At 30.0% G+C, this 17,548-nt stretch overlaps 1 protein-coding gene across 3 annotated transcripts; it reads right to left on the bottom strand.

The window, feature by feature from the left end:
• Positions 1-6,651: 6,651 nt before the first annotated feature.
• Positions 6,652-11,512, bottom strand: CSLD6 (cellulose synthase-like D6). Of its 3 annotated transcripts, none has more exons than XM_028052854.2 (5): positions 11,252-11,512; positions 11,005-11,116; positions 9,992-10,790; positions 8,752-9,559; positions 6,652-8,557 (listed from the first exon to the last, which is right to left on the bottom strand). In XM_028052854.2, the coding sequence occupies exons 3-5, from the start codon at positions 10,756-10,758 to the stop codon at positions 6,794-6,796; spliced, it is 3,339 nt and encodes a 1,112-aa protein (XP_027908655.2). In that variant the 5' UTR covers positions 10,759-10,790; positions 11,005-11,116; positions 11,252-11,512; the 3' UTR covers positions 6,652-6,793. The 3 variants fall into 3 exon arrangements, with proteins under 3 accessions (XP_027908655.2, XP_027908665.2, XP_027908673.2); XM_028052864.2 differs by having other exon boundaries at positions 11,241-11,501; XM_028052872.2 differs by lacking the exons at positions 11,005-11,116; positions 11,252-11,512 and adding an exon at positions 10,909-10,997.
• Positions 11,513-17,548: the final 6,036 nt, after the last annotated feature.

Genomic DNA, 17,548 nt, shown 5'->3' with positions numbered 1-17,548 from the left:
AAATGAAAATATGAGATGCTTATCAGAAAACTATATACGCACTGAGATAAAAACGTTTAATTTGTTTTACTTCATTTTCAGAACGCGTTATTTTTTCAGTCTCCAGAGAATTTTAAAAATTATCGTTTCTTAAAATTAAACAATTACCTTTATAATTTTAGTCGTTCTTATATTCCAAAGTTAATGCTCAGTCATGTGTTTAAGATTTAGTACATGTTTTATTAGTTTAGTTGAAAAAAAAAACATATTTAAGATTTTTTTTTCTTAAAATATCATATATACAAGAAGGAAAAAAATCTCCTTCTCATAAGAATATGATTTTCGAGAATGATCAAATCTAGTTATTATTCAACTTGTAAGAGTAATATATTAACTATTAACTATTGAAAGAAAACTTTAGCAACTTCACAACTAATTAATCGTTAACTAACTCTTTTTTACTTATTTATGTATGAACACTTAGAAAAATTGTTATACGAAATATTTTGTTCTCTTCTACTCAAATTAATTTCCCAAAAGTTTTAAAATGCTTTCAAATGCCAAACATAACCTAAAGTTATTATCACGGACGTTGGCAAATTGTATTGTCTTTCCTTTTCTAGGGGCCAAACGTTGTTGGTTGTGTATTTAAGCACAAAACTAATTACAAATCGTCAAAGTGATTGAAAATTAAAAAGAATAAGAGCGACCACTATGAAAGTTAGTGCCACAAAAGTTTTAGGTTTTGAAATGACATTGAACCTACCTGTTGCTAGCTTACACTAATTAATATTCGTATTAATAACCTTCTTCATTGGTCCAACATCAATTGAAATGACTATGAATTTTATTAAAAAAACAATGATACTTTAATTTATTTTTTTTCATTTATTTTTAATTTACCAATTTAATTACCACTAGATCATTATATCAAGTCACTAAAAATATATGATGCATCAAAACCACTTAATGTTAATATGATGGGATTATGATGATATATTGTGATAGAAAATTGTGAAAGAAGATAAAAAAGAAATATATTTATGAACTTAATTAAATCTTTTATACAAATTTAAAAGACCGTGCTTCTTCTTCTCTTTATTTATTTTGAAAAAAAAAATTATTTGACACTATATGGTCATAAAAAAATAATTTTTTATATTTTTAAAGAAAGAGAGAAAATAAAATATTAAAAAGTACTGTCAAATGAGAGAGAAAAAAAAATGTAGATGTCAAAATATCATTTTCTTCTCTATATACATACACATATATTGTATCTATTACATATAAATAGTATATATTTAGAATACTGTAGTATGTTAAATAACTTGTATACGTATGACTAGTATGCACGAGATTTATTATAACGTATCTTAATATTTAACTTTGACAGACAAAATATTCAAAACATTACAATAACCTAATTCTTCAATATATGGATTACGCCCTTTTCTTCATCCTCCACAACAAATCTTATCCGATCACCAGCAGTCAATCCGTTTTCTTTGCAAAACTTCTTCCAACCACAGGTCAAGTAACACTCATACGAACTTCTGCCCGTCCAACGTATCTTACAGTCCCAGAATTGAGATTGGTCATTCGTCAATCTGTAGCTCTTGCGACCCTTGATCAAGCATTCTTTTGCAAATTTGGAATCCAGATACTACATTCGAAAAAACATGTTAATGCATCATAGATAGGAATTCAAGTATGAAAACAGGATTATATATATCTGTCTTACCAAAGAAGATGCTTTAACATCATAATTGCTTAATACTTTCTCAAAATCAGGAGCAGCAACTGGAACTTGGGTGTTTGCAGCACTGCCCGAATTTCTGTTATAATCCATTTCTACTCCTTCAGCCGAGAATATCCTATGAAGAAATACGTTGTTTCCTACATAGTTTAAATGTAAGTAACACGGACGAGTCAACCCATAATATGGAATGTACCTACTAAAACCAAACAGGATCATCCTCAAATTCTCATCTGTATCGACATATATTTCAAACATCTTTGACAGGGGATCATACAACTTGATCGCGTAATGAAACGCAAGTTTATCCCGACAGAATATTTGAAAGTAATCTGGGACAGTAATCAACATCTAAGACAACAATCAAGACATGAACTATATTAGAATCAATGCCATACAAATGTAACTGTAAATGTAATAACAATGGATTAATATAGCATACCGTCGCTGGGATAAACTGCACCCTAAACGCTTAGAAAAACCTTATTGAAGACAAAGGGTTACATCCAAGAGAAGTCTTTGCTGTACCAGGGTAGTCAAACTCCGTCCAGTCCAGATCAAAAAGCCTTATACGAAAAAATCGGTCTCCACAGTAAACAGTACACACATAATAAACATCGTTGACGTTATAAAAAGACCGAATGCTCTGGACACCACGAAACTGTCTCTGACCCAAAAGACCCTCCTCAAACTCTATATTTATGGTATTTCCTTTCGGATCGCTAAAGAAGTTGGTCCCCAGCAGTAGCATTTTACCCCATTGCTTATAAAAACCAACTTCGAACTCCAGACATTCCTAACATACACGAAAGCAGTAGCATTCATAAAAATGAAAACTTTCAACACAAATTTCTACAAATACTTCAACCACAACACCATCGTACAAAAAAATATTAACTTTACGCCAGAACCTAGGTATTCCTATCCAAAAAACGAAACTTTAAATAAACGAACAAAATAATGCACCAACCTCTGCGGGCTCCATGACAGTCACTGAGTTTTGGTAAAAGTTTGTGAAGCTCATGGCCTTTGATGAAGACATTTTAACGTTTGGAGGCTGCTGCAACTGCGACAGGGATAATGGATTCTTTCTTCTTTTCTGACCAAACACAGGGATGATGGTTTCTTTCTTCTTTCTGAACAAACACACGCACACTGATCCAACTTACCATTTAAAGCCACAAAACATTACGACTGAACGAAATAAGACCCCCTGACGAAACCAATCAACGTGCAAAAAAAATATCCCCACGACAAGACATGTAATAAGTTGGTTTTGCCGCCATCTTTTCGTATTCTGAGAGATATATTACATTTATTTTAATGATATTAAATTAGTAGTAAAAACGTTTACCATACCACTTTAATAATCTACTGCTAGGTTAAACAAGAAACCAAAACACAAAAACATAAAACAATTCACCAACATTAACCTTAAATTCAAATCAATTGTCAAATTAATAATTGAATAACAGAATAATATTACAAATATAACAACACTAATATATAACTGTAATTAATTGTAGGAAATTATTTCAAAATTATATTTATTTAAAGAATATAATTATTACATATTGTTTATAACCATGTAAATATAAATATTATTTTTTTTTTTAAAATAACTTTTAAATCTAACAAGAAAATCCAAAACAAATAAATTAACACCTGTTTTTTACTCTTTAATCTTCACCAAAACTCTCAACTTATTAGCACAAACAACATTCTGTAATTAAATTCCTAAAAAAATTAAACTGAGATTTCGTAATCCAAACAAAATAACAATCTATATCATCACAAATAAATTATTCCAAATTACTCAAAAACATATAACATAGAACACATAATATATATCAATAATTAATTATACATAAATGTATAATTACATAATCGTTAGATGAATTTGTTGTTTGAATATTTTAAAATTCACAAATAAAACATCTATAACTTTTAAATGAAATTATTGACTTATTGATAATAATATTAAATCCATTTTCTAAACAAAAAATTTTAAAAACAAAAACACGACCCGTGCGTACGCACGGGTCTCATGCTAGTTAAATTAAAATAATAATATTATTAATATGATTTGAAGTAATAACAATAATAAGTGTTAAGAAAATTGGCATACATTTATTAGAATATTAAAATGAATCATCATCGACTATTCGTGTAAAATAATTTGACATGTGGAATGAGTTTATTTTTTAACGTATTGACGAAAATAAGTAACTTGTATCCAAAAATATTATATATTATTTGTAATTGAATTTTTGAAATAAATATATAGAAATTATTATAATATGAAAGATATAGACTTAGTATTTGCTTCAAATTTACTGTTTTATAATCATGCAAACGAAAATAATAACAATATATAACACACTACACAACTTTTAAAACTTATAATACCATAATAGTCCAAATTGCCTATTTTATTTAATATTATAAAGGAAAGAATTTGGTCAAAATCATACGAAAATCAAAAACCACTAAAGTGAATCAAACTCGTAAAATTTTAGATGATAGTAAATTTTAGTGATAAAAAATTATTAGTCATTATAATAATCATTTTAGATATTAATTAATAAAATAAAAAATTATTAATTATTAAAATAGTCACTATTATGAATAAAAAATCATAATTGAAAATAATTTAGAAACAACAAAAATCTTGGTAGCTAATATTTAGTGATTATTTTTTTTTTAGCCAAAACCTTACTAGCTTATATTTGAAAACCAATTTAAAAAATAATTATAATTTTTTTATTTATCATAATGAATATTTTAGTAATCAATAATTTTTTATTTTGTCAATTAGTAAATAAATTGAGTACTATAATGATTAACAATTTTTTATCACTAAAATTAATAGTTAATAAAAAAATTTACGTGATCTTACACAAAATCAACAACAATTTCAAAAACCTTTTGAAACCTAATGTTGAATATTAGAAATCATAACTTTATGAAAAGAATTTGAGATTTGAAATATAAATATAAATATAATTGATGTTGATTTATGTAAAGTTATTACCTAGCTGCGTAAGTAAGATCTGAAATGTTTTTATATAGAATGTTGTGGAGAAGTTCTTAGTTACCCATTTCAAAGAGGCAAAGCAGTTGTTGAATTCTAATAGTTGCAGTTAAGCTGCCACACGTAACCATGGCAGAATTTAACACCTATTTCTTGACCAAGCACTAATACTTACCTCTTCAACACCTTTATTTTCTTCTCACAGAAAAATTCTTGATAACCTACAATAAGTCATACTAATAATTCATACTAATAATTGGGTAGGTTAAATGTACTTATTGATCAAATACATATTGTACTAGCCAAACTCTTATAGGCTTTTGCTTTTTGTACCTCCATCATCACTAACTGCACGCTATCCTAACAAAAAAAAAGGGTAAAATATGTTTTTGGTCCCTTAATTTTCAGTAAATTTTGGAATTAATCCATTTTGAAACTTTTGATCAATTTAGTCATTTATCTTTTGATATACGTGAATTTAGTTCTTTTAATAATTTTTTTAAAAATTTATTTTACATTTTAAACGTGTTTCATAATAATATTTGAAACATTAAAGCAAAAATGTGTCAAATATTATAAACAACTTAAATACAATCATGAGATGCATACAAAACATCAAATAAATCTACTAAAATTTGATTAAAAGAACTAAATTCATGTATTTTGAAAGATAAATGACTAAATTAGTCCAAAATTTTGAAATGGACTAATTCTAAAATTCTTGAAAGTTAAAAATCAAAAACATATTTAACCCAACAAATAAAACTAAAAACCCTTTCCTCGTTGCATCACACCATCATTATCGTTCTCGCTATAAAGGAAGAAGGGAAGAAAGATTGTAAAGGAAGAAGAAAAAGAACACACTGCAGAAAAAAACATATTCTGAAAAACTAGTTCCAAAAATCTTGTTCAAGAATGTATTTCATGTGCTTAGAAAATCCATTCCAAAAATCCAATTTCAAAAATCCCGTTATGGAAATCATCTTCCAGAAATTTCACAAAATTTATTCCAAACGATTTTCAGAACATCTAATCCAGAAATAAAATTTTTTAAACCAGGGGTGCACCAAGTAATTATAGAGGTGCAAGAAGAAAAAGTCTAATCTTAGCATATGTACACTAGAAAGTGGAATATAAACTTAAATTAGTTTTACAAATTTGATTGTACTAGATTTACATATTATAATTTATACTAAATTTATTTTGAATATTTATATATATTTTTGGATAACCATTTTATTGATAAGAAATAAAGTATATATAACAATAATGAATTTCACTAACTATAGTAACATCACTCTAACGTGTTTTTCATTCAAAAAATTTAAATTCTAAAAAGGTTGAGTCTAACATAATTCAAACCAACGATATATGGTAAACATTAACAAATTATCTAACTTTTTTTTATGAAATGGTCATCTTTAATCTAGACAATTATATTATGAAGAATAAAACATTTCATATATTGCAGATGTGTATATAAAATTTAAAGTGAAGACTTTTGCTAAGTTGAAAAATCTCATAAGTTGATTCACCTCATCAAGTGTACAACTGTGATGCTTGAAAGCAGTATATGTACACGCTGTAGACAGAAAAGCTTTGCCCCAATTTCAAAACCATTCTCAGTCAATGGCGCATTAGATATTCAATTTCTACGAGTGCCACTAAAGAAGGGAAGCGAAGACTATACTGGAGAAAAATCCAAAAAAAAAACTAACAGGTGAAAGTAACAGCTTTTAGTTGTATTTGAAGCAACACGCTGAATGGAAAATATATATCACTTTTTAACTATTATTAATTAAGTTTGAACAATATATATTTTTTTCACGTTGAACATCATAAAGTCTTGTCACAGTTCTATACACAACTAAAAGAGAAGCAGTGAAAAAAAAAATGTATGATTCATTCCTTCTTGTATGATGAACAAAAGAGAAGCAATAATGAATGGTAACTACAAAATCTGATGAACAGCAGGGGCAGTTTGAACTACTTACAAGTGCTACATGAAAAGTGTGCACAAGAAGTCAAGGGAATTGGAATGAGCCTCCAATTTGAGTGCTACCAGAGGGAGGATCAATAGCAACCCAAAGGAGTGAGATAGTGATTGATATTAGACCAGACCATACAAACACAATGGTGGGTGTCCTACCCCTTCTACCCATTAGCCCTTTAGCAAAGGGATACAAATGAGCCAAAACCCAAAAGCTGAAAAACACACCTCCAAGCAAACTGCTCCATTGACGATCCTCACTGTATATTGTTCTGCTAACTGCAACAGCAATGGCTATCAGATTAACCATCATGATTGTAATGGGCGGTATCATAAGAGATGTCCACTTGAGAACATAGAGATCGGCGTATTCGTCATTTTCATCATCACCAGCAGATTTTGATGTCAAGGTGAATGAAATCTCAATGCCAGCCATCACCTTCAGCAGACCCTGAAGCACTGCAGCAAGATGAGCACTGGTGCCTCCAATCAACCAGAACTGTTCATTCCTCCACCACTCTTCAAGCGCAATGCCAGACCACTTGATCTCCAACACAGCAAGGATGACAAGGGTCAAGGTTATCCCCAAGAGGTAAACTAGGAAGTTCACTTGAAGGCTTTGAACAATGAACTGGTCAGTGAAGAGTGAAAGAGCAGGAAGGAAGCAATACACGATAAGGAAGATGGAAGTGAAAGGGTAGATTCCAACATTGAGGTAAGCAATCCGTTGCAGAAACTTCAATCTAGAGCTGGCCAAAAGAGCATTGTTGCGTGAAAAGAAGATCTCAACTGAGCCTGTTGCCCAACGAAGAACCTGGTGAAGCCTGTCTGTGAGATTGATTGGAGCAGTGCCGCGGAATGCATCCCTTTTGGTTACACAATATATAGACCTCCATCCCCTGTTGTGCATTCTATAACCTGTCACAACATCTTCGGTAACTGACCCGTAAATCCATCCAATTCTAATGCCCCATTCGGTCTTGTCCTCGTACCAGCATGAGATCACATTGATGGCCTCAGCAACAGTAGCAGCATCAAGAGGGTCCCGAGGGAGTGTTAGAGCACCTTGTGGACGCCCATATTTGATGGCTGAATGATCAGCAAGGGGGAGCCCTTGGAACTCGGCCACCCTGATTGAATCAACAAGAAGACTGGAGTTTCCAAATTTCTTCGGAACAAGAGCAGTGAACATTTCTTCATCCTCGATTTCATTATTCCTCAATGACAATGACTGTTCTTCAGCAGCACCAGCTTCAGATACAGATGCCACTGTTGAGGATTTCTTATTCTTTTTACCAAACCAACCGGTCTCTTCCTTGATCCGGGGTGGATCAAAGCCATAGAGAGCAGTTCTTCGAAATAGGCACCCTGTGCCAACATATACAGGACCCTGAATTCCATCAAGAGCACGCATGTTGACATCAAAGAAGACAGTGTTGTGATTGGCATAGCGATCATTGGGGTCTATCCCTTCAAACCTTTGAGGAAATTGGACATAGCAGAGCCTGTCTCCACCACGGTCCATCATGAAGCACATTCCTTCTCTCAAGGCCTGAGAGTTATATATGTAATGGTCACAGTCAAGATTGAGAATGAAAGGGCCATTTGACATTACGGCTGAGGCTCGAACTAAAGCATTCATGGCTCCAGCCTTTTTGTTGTGATCGTAACCGGGTCGTTTTTCACGAGAAACATAGACAAGCATAGGAAGACGAATATCAACTTCAGTTAAATCCAAGCCAGTTGAATCTGATGCCGTGCCAGTAAGTGGTTCATCACTTGGGGGTTTTAACATTACCTGCATTCGAGAGAGAGCATATGATAATTACAATCAATGTTTTACAACAAAATATGAACAAGGAATGCGTTAGGCTAATGCATAATGAGAGTTTTAAGTTTTAACCACTGAGGACCTGAAGCTTGGTATTACAGCTAACAAAACCGAGATGCAACATATTGAATACTAATGAACAATTAAAGATTGATAATTACCTGTATGATGCTGGCATGATCACCCCTGGAATGCTCTGGTACAGCATTTGTCCAAGTCCCAGGCCAGTGAGTACCATCAGCCATCCATGTAGCTTTAGGAATTTTCAAATTCTCTATTGGTTCTTCATTTTCATTCTCTCTCCGTTTCCTCATGGCTTTCAATTCTTGACTAGCGTTATAAGCATCAGCGCGCCGCCTGATTGAATCAGGAAGGCCATTAATCCGAACCTTAAACTCATCATACTCACGCTTCACTCGTCTGCGGTCTCTCACAAAGTCAGAGCGTACTTTGTTCTTGTAAGGGTCTCTCTTGAGATTAAAATAAGATTCTGGGTTCCTGGGTTCAATGTCATGCTTCCGGCAGAAAGGAACCCACAAGTTGGCAAAACTCGCAGCCTCTGCCATGGCCTCAAAAGTTAGGAGCGCGCCACCATCATCAGAAACATAGCATGAGAGCTTCTCAACAGGATAATCAGCAGCTAGAATGGAAAGAATGGTATTGGCAGTAACAAGTGGTGGCTCTTTTTCTGGATCAGCAGTTGACACAAACATGTCTACTCCCGGAAGATCAGACTTCCCTGTAGGATTGGAGGGATTAGGAGTTTCAAACTTCTCTTTCAAAACATCAAGATCAGCAACACGATTTACGGGGAAGAGCTTAGGAAACTGGTCAAGCACCCAGGAGAACGCAAACCAGATTTCACAAACCACTGACATGCCCCACAGCCAGATTGCATCATCATTGGGGTTTTGCACCCTCCACTTTAGAAAGAAAACTAGAATCACTAGCCGAACAAATATAATGAGCCTGAAACTCAAAATAGCAAGGTTAGTTTTAGATTAGTTATAGTTAACACGTTGATTCAGATACTATTACTAATATATATAACATATACAAAACAGTAGTCAATACCAGAAGCAAGACAAAAATAATATTAATAGTAACTATAACAAGAAAACAGTCAAAGTTATGAACCAGAAGCAAAGCACTTTTTTGTAACACAAGATTGTTTCACCCATTCACTGTCTTCCTTTGAAAAAATAGATGTTTATGAAATATCTAATTGCTCAAAAGAGGATCATTTGCAGAGAAAGCTAAATCAAATTGAATCCATAATCCATAACATAAAACAAACATTACACTGAACCAGCAATGAGAAAGTCCAACCTCACAAATGCTTCTCCACTAGCATTGCAAAAAAGCAGGGTAAAAGAATTTAAGAGGAAAATTGAGTCATACCGATAAGGACTGAGAATTGCAGCAGAGATACTCAACTTGCGGGTCAAGGGCTTCCACTGCTTTTCCTTGAATACATTAGGATCACCCCCCATCCATTCAGAAGCAGGACTGGCATCAGGTTCAGACTCTTTAGGCCACATAGCATTCCCATATCCATAACTCCCCTTGCTTTCAAACAACCACTGAGCATGATCAAACTCATTAGTCTGGCTCCTCGTCAACGCCCCTGATTTCATAACCGACAACCTCCTCTCCATCTTATTAACCCCACCACCAGGAGGCAAATTCACCTCAGGCTCATTGTAAGGCTCCTTGCAACCAGGGCAAATCCCCTCACCAGCTCTCAAAGCATCTCTGTAACAATCCCTACAAATCTTGTAACCACACTCACAAGGAACTACATCCAACCCTCTTTCATCAGTCACGACCTTTCCATCACACCCAGGCACTGCACAAGAGGACCCTTTTGCACCAGCCATCTGGGGGTGGCTCGATTCCGACTCAATCACCTTGTCCTTCAAATGGGCACGTGTCAGCTGGTTAAAACCACCGGTGAACATAGAACTCGAAGCGTATTGATCCTCCGCTCTCCGAGAACTCGACCTCTCCAGAGAAATCTCCATAGGCTGGTTATCAGGCGTCGGAGGAATGTGAACCGTGTAGGTTGCAAGGCCAACACTCCCATTCTCACCCTCCTGATCCAAATCATTGCTCAGCTGCGTGATTTTCCGAACCATAGAGGATCCATGCTTGAATTTAGAAGCCATGGCAATGAACAAAAGCAACAACACTGCAGCACCTGTAATTCAACACCCCCACACACTACTTCATTTTATATAAAAGATGAAACTTTAGAATTGTTCAAAAATACCAACAAATTCAAACACGAAAAATAATAAATAAAGAACAGCTCAAACCCCGGTGAGAAACTCTGCGTATGTCAAGTGGCGAGAGGGAACACGAGAATTATAAAGAATTGCAATGCGAAAGAAAGTTTCTTTAAAATGTCTTACCAACTCAAAGACAAATAACCAAGCGCGTGTCTGACGCCGTCAAGTGTCAACCTCTCTCAACAGAGGGAGCAAAACAAACAGGACCGAGTCCAACACAGATAAGGATTTTAACCTATAAACAACAAACGTAACAGAACCAAATCCAGTTAATAATTCCAACACAGAGAGACATAACATAACAGATCACATCGTCGTCCACATTTAAATTAAATAATAAATCAATGCCGGCCGGCAACCTTAAACGTACTTGAACTCAAAATTTCAGAGTCGGTTTTGGAAGTTTGGTGAGGGAACGAGAAAAGGGTGTTTGGTGCTTTTACCGAATTGACGACAGCTTTTACGGCGGGGAAAAGGAAAGGGAGAGAAAGAGAAGAAGGATGTGGTATGAAGTCATATGATGTTCCAACAATGTGCCAATGATCTCGGTATCTGAGACGACAAAAGAATTTGCAAGTAAATTAGCGTGATCGTGATCTTTTATTACTGCGGAGAGGTTCTTTCGGGAACTACGAAGTGTCTGATTATATACGAAATCGAAATTTGCTTTTAATCCAAACGCTTTCTACGCGGAAGGATCAATTTTCTACTGCGCCGAACTTTACGTGTTCTCTCTTTCTACTGCATTGCAGTGTTACCATGTTTTTTAACGACACAGACTTGTTAACTTTTCTAATCTATTTAAGGAAAAGCTAATGGAAAGATAAAAATTAATTAATTTCATAAAAAATTTATCTAAGCAACATTTTATTTAAGGTTACTGAATGCATTTTATTGACAAAATTAATGTATTGAGTTTCTTTATTTAGATTAATGATTTTGTTTTTTTATGATTAAATATTTTAATTTTTAAAATTGAGTTATTATTATTAAAGGGTTTCCCGTGTAGATTATTTTCATATATTTTCATATGACTGTAATGATTCTATTTTGACATGTCAACGAATAGTTGTTTTGGAGCTGGATCATTGACATGGTGTTACATTTATCATATTATAGGTACGGAATTTTGTCTTAGGTATCATCTTTTTTTCCTTTCTCTTTTCTCCGTTTAAATAAGGTATGCGTGTTAAGGTTATTAGTGTTAAAAAAATTAAGGTTTTTTAACATTTGGATCTAGGAACTATTTTTTAGAGATTTAGTACAAAGGAGTTACGAATTATCACACCAAAAATTAAAACATTATTTTCGGTGTAAAATTTTAAGGTAATGACCTTTTAATTCTTTTATATATTATTTAACTTTTACTTAACATGAAATTTAAAACTCATATTGTAATTCCACCGGTTGTTTATAACTAATTTTTAAGTAAAAAAAAAGGAGATATTGAGAATTATAAAATTATTTGGTTTGAAAATTTATAGCTGTATATATGTGATTGGATTTCTTTGGGTAACTTTCTGAATCAGCTTTGATTTTTTTAAAGTAATAAAAAAATTGATCGAAATATATTTTTAATATAGAAGATAATAAATTGTCTTATCAATGGTGATGATGGTATTAGTATATTCTAGTTATTAAATTGTGGATTATAAATTTAAGACAAATTTATAAGATGAAATCAATTTAAGATTTTACAATAGAAAGGAGGTTAATTTGCTATATTGTATCTCAAATTGATCAGTAACAAGTATATCCTTCAACGAATAAATGGGGAAATAAATAAATAAAATAAAATAAAATGAATCCACATTTGATTCTATATATTTCCATCTAAGCACTGCCGCTGATGCACCAAATCCCACCAAATGTATAGCATAGAAAAGGGCAATCCATTTAATAATTAATAATATATTAATAATAATAATAATATTAATGCTCCATGAGATAAGGTTTTGGATAGAATTATAAATTGTGACAATGAAATAACGACAATTTGCTATAAATCCTAAAAAATAATAGCAAAGAGTGAGTCATTTCAGAAAACTATGAATGAAAATTTTCTGTCATTTCAACATTTTTTATTTTAATTATAATGTTAATAATTTTGTTTATGGGCAGTTTTTTTGTTATTGAAAAAATTGTAACGTTTTATTAAGGAAAAAAGGAATAAAATAATTGCATGTAGTTGGTTGGACTTTAACGAGGAATTGGAAAAGAAAAAATTTAACCATCAATTGCATAATCCAACAAAATATCTTTATTATTTCAGTATAAAAATCAATAATTATGAAGATAGAAATATTCATTTAGTATTATCACAGCCATTATATTATTATATTTGTATAATTATTTACTTATAATAACTCTTTTTAGAACATCATAAATATGTTTATAGGGTGATACAGGAACGGCAACGGTCAGATTAGGTATAGTACTTTTATCCGTTATTTTTCTCGTCAAACAAATATTATTGTCATTTTAGGTTACGGGTTCGCTATCATGAAAAAATACATATCCGTATCGTATAAATATATATATATATATATATATATATATTAAATAAAATTATTTAAAGTATTTTCAAAATATATAAATTTAGATAAACAATCAACTTATACAATCTAAATCAAATTATTCGATAAAATATTAATACAAATAAATTTAAATAAGTTATGTTAACATATTATTTTTTAAATTAATATTTTACAGAAATAATTTCAATAAGTCTAAATAAAAAGATAAAAAATATGTGAAGTCAAATATTAATTATAATTAATATCTTTCAATACTTTTATTTCGATAGCTTAAATTTAAGAACAAATATTAAATAAAAATATTATTAATAATTGTTTGTATGTTATACCTATATATGGATCGGATATCATGGTACATGCATTCCTCTTAGCAAGTAATATATATATATATATATATATATATATATATATATATATATATATATATATATATATATATATATATTAATTTATTAAGTATCATGATAGATTTTATTCACAAATATTTGTGAATATAGTATATCTACAAATATTTGTAGATATAAATTTGATCTGGCCCACCACCCGAGTTGAATATGTGGTGAGTCAGATTGGTTCATTAACCCGTAAAAAGTTATACAAGTTTTTTTTATTAAATTGAGTTTTACATTTTGGATCAGGTTAGGTTATTTTTTTAGCCAACACATAGATAATTTGATTTTTATTTTATTTTAGTTTGTATTCGGATTGTATTGAAGTTAATTTAGATTTTAATTATAATTATAATTTAATTTGACAAAAAAATATTGTGATTTTTTAATTAAGTGAGTTCGTGAACTAACTCTTTTAACCCATCAATACGTAGTGGATTGAGTCAAGTTTAATTTTGTTTTTACTTACTAATAATTTAATAAACCAAATTATAATCAATCTGTGATGAATCGAGTCGAATCAGACCAAATTATCCATACGGTTATAGGAAATAATAGCACTTTTACTCATAGATCTAAAGTTTATAAAACCAACATATAAGCAAAAAGCAAAACTGGTTGGGAGAATGCTTAAGTTATGAAGTAATTAAGAAAGGTTGTTAAATAAAAAAGATGTGGTGTGTTAGTTTTACTTTACACGTAATGAAATGAATAAAATGTATATGCGAAGGGAATGAATGTTCCCGCGTAGCAGCAGCAGAGCATGTGACGGCCGCAAACTCTGAACCGAACGTGGCTTGGCATTATGTGGGCCCCTTTACCTTCCATATCCGTGTGGGACCCATCATCTTCTATGAATCCTCGCCGTAATTATTGCTGGAATTTGGCAAAGGCCCACATCTCTAAATTACATTCATTTGTTAGGCTTTCTTTAGGGTGGTGACTGTGGCATAAGAAAGAAAAAATGAACTGCATAGTTTATTTAGATTAATTGATATACAGAAATTTGCCATCATAGATTTTAGGAGAACCAGCTTTTTTAGATTCTTTTAAGAATACAGATTAAGAAAGAAAGTCACATTATTTACACTCTATTTTTTTTAGATGATTTACTGTTTATATGAAATATGAAAAGAGGATTGATAGACTATTATCTTATTTTTTTAAGTGATATAATGTGATGTTGATTAGCAAATTCATTCTAAATGTAATTTTTTTTTATGAAAAAATTAAATGGTTACACATTTTAATTTATGAAATTACTCTCTTATATTTTAATTTTTTTCAGTTTTTTTCATATGATTTATTCATTTTTTTTATTATGAAAACAGCATAATCAAAATTTATAACAAAAAAAATTATATTATGGTTATAATAAAAAATTATTATTTTTAAAATTACTATTGAAAATAAAATAAAATCTTCATATAAATAAATTATTTTTTACTTTACATATTAAAGAATTTATTTTCATACCAAATATATTGTATTATTTTCATTCTTTTATAATTTCAATCTCTATAAAATTTATAAAAATAATTCTAAATCACTTTTATATCATTTCATATTACTATAAACAATATGAATATTTTGGTAATCTTGTTTTTTTATTTATTAAAAAAAATTAATGTCACATGAGTCGATCTTGCACAAATTTCACTTCTTTAATTCATTTTAAAATCACATCTAAATCCCTTAAAAAAAAGGATAATGATAATTTGACTCGCTTATTTTGATATATTTTTAATCCATCATTCTAATCACTAATATATTATCACATCACAACTCTAAAAAATCAAAATCAAAGTAGGTCAAAATATTATTATACTAAAATAAACAATATCAATTTTATCGTTTAATCATTCCAATTTCTTCCTTTTCCCCTCCATCAAATCATTCCTTATAAAAAAATATCTTCTGTTTGTTTTCTTTTTACAGTCAAGTCATGTGTTTACAACTTCATGTTTAATATAATTTTGCCAATTTTAATTTTTTCATTTTAAATAATGTCACATTCATCATCATAATAATAACAATAAGAATAATATTTTTATTTAAATTAATCACTTATCCATAGTTCTTTTAAACTTAATTTTTTATCAATCCCATTTTATTTTAATTAATTTGTTACTTAAATAATAAGTCGCATTTCGTTTTAATATAATTTAAACTTATTATATTTTATTTTAACTTACTTTGTTGACCAAAAATAAATGGGAATACCAAATTTTAACAATTAAAACATTTTTTCAATCTATCAAACATATATCATTCACCTATTTTCATAAACTTTTTTTCTAAATTCTTTTATTATTTTTCTCTTAAACCAAACAACTTCAATTTCATATCTCTTTCATCTCAAATTCATTCGCTCAAATTTGTCTTTAGAAACAAACATTGAATAATGAATCTGAAGGAATGGAATTAGTGAATTTGAAAAAAAAAATTAAAGTGAAGTTGTTTGGATTACAAGAAAAATAATAAAAAATAAAAGAAATAGTTGATTAAAGTTTATGAAAATGTAGCGGTAAATATTTCTTTTTAATAAAGTTAACTATATTCTTAAAAAAGTATTAATATATTTTAAGTATTTATTATATTAGAATAAAGAATAAATATTTTATAATATTTTATTTAATTTTAATTAATTATACTTGGCTGTTTAATTAATTATGAGATAGTTTTTAAACATAAATCATTATAAAATTTAGAAAAAACAATCTTTTGTGTTTTCTTCGCATGTATGAACGAAAAGATAAAGGTGCAATATTTTTTATTGCAATTTGCTGTCTCAATTTATGAGTAATCATCGCAAATTCGCACTTGTAAAGTTTTCGCTGGAAACAAACATTTCATTAGGCTATAAACTTCCATATCAAGCTGGAATTTGTTTTATTTTACACTTTGGTATAATTTGGTTCTTTAATTTTAAAATTAATTAATATATTTTTTTAATATAACTGTATTAAATTTTTTTGACGTATCACATGATTTTTCAAAAATAAGTTTGAACAATTTATAATATTTCACAAATCTTAATTCAAATATTAATTTAAAATGTTATTTAATATACACAAAAGTTAATATTATTGAATTAAAGTGACTATCTTCACTCAATTTTAAACTTTATATACCAAAATATATTAACATTTACATAAAGATACCAATTTTGCGTCCATATTATAAGACTACAGAAAAGAAAAAAAAAATCTTTCGAATTATGGTTTTTTAGGCTACAAAGGTAGGAGAGAGATATTTTTTGTCCATCGTCGTATGATGGTATCATTCCTATTATCTCTTGTGTTGAGTAATGACTGAGAATCGTTTTTATAATCATTAGTTTCCTATGAAATTGTGGATAAGATTAAAAGAGTGTTGTTGTCATGATGAAGTATGTGTCAATATTTTTTATCATATATATAATTTAAATGTGTTAATTGTAAAATAGTTTGATAGTATTAGGTTTGTGGTTAAGAAACATCATTATCATGAAAAGTTATTTTATTATTAAATGAATTATGATATCTATTTTACAAAAATTACTTGTTCTATTATATTGTTTTTTTTTTCTTCTGAAGAAAAAGTAAAAAATAATACATAAGATTCTTTACAATCGGAAGATGACATCTATTAATTTCATCTTCACATCATTCTCATGTATCATTCTACATTTAAATTTTCATGATGAATTATAATATGAATTCTTTAAAAATTAACAGGCGACTATTCTATTATTAGGTT

Source organism: Vigna unguiculata, chromosome 2 (assembly GCF_037176805.1).
Source record: "Vigna unguiculata cultivar grain cowpea cultivar isolate G323 ecotype 2 chromosome 2, ASM3717680v1, whole genome shotgun sequence".
NCBI lineage: Eukaryota > Viridiplantae > Streptophyta > Magnoliopsida > Fabales > Fabaceae > Vigna > Vigna unguiculata.
The sequence above is the reverse complement of the archived record's forward strand: the minus strand, read 5'-3'. Positions and strand labels throughout refer to the sequence as shown.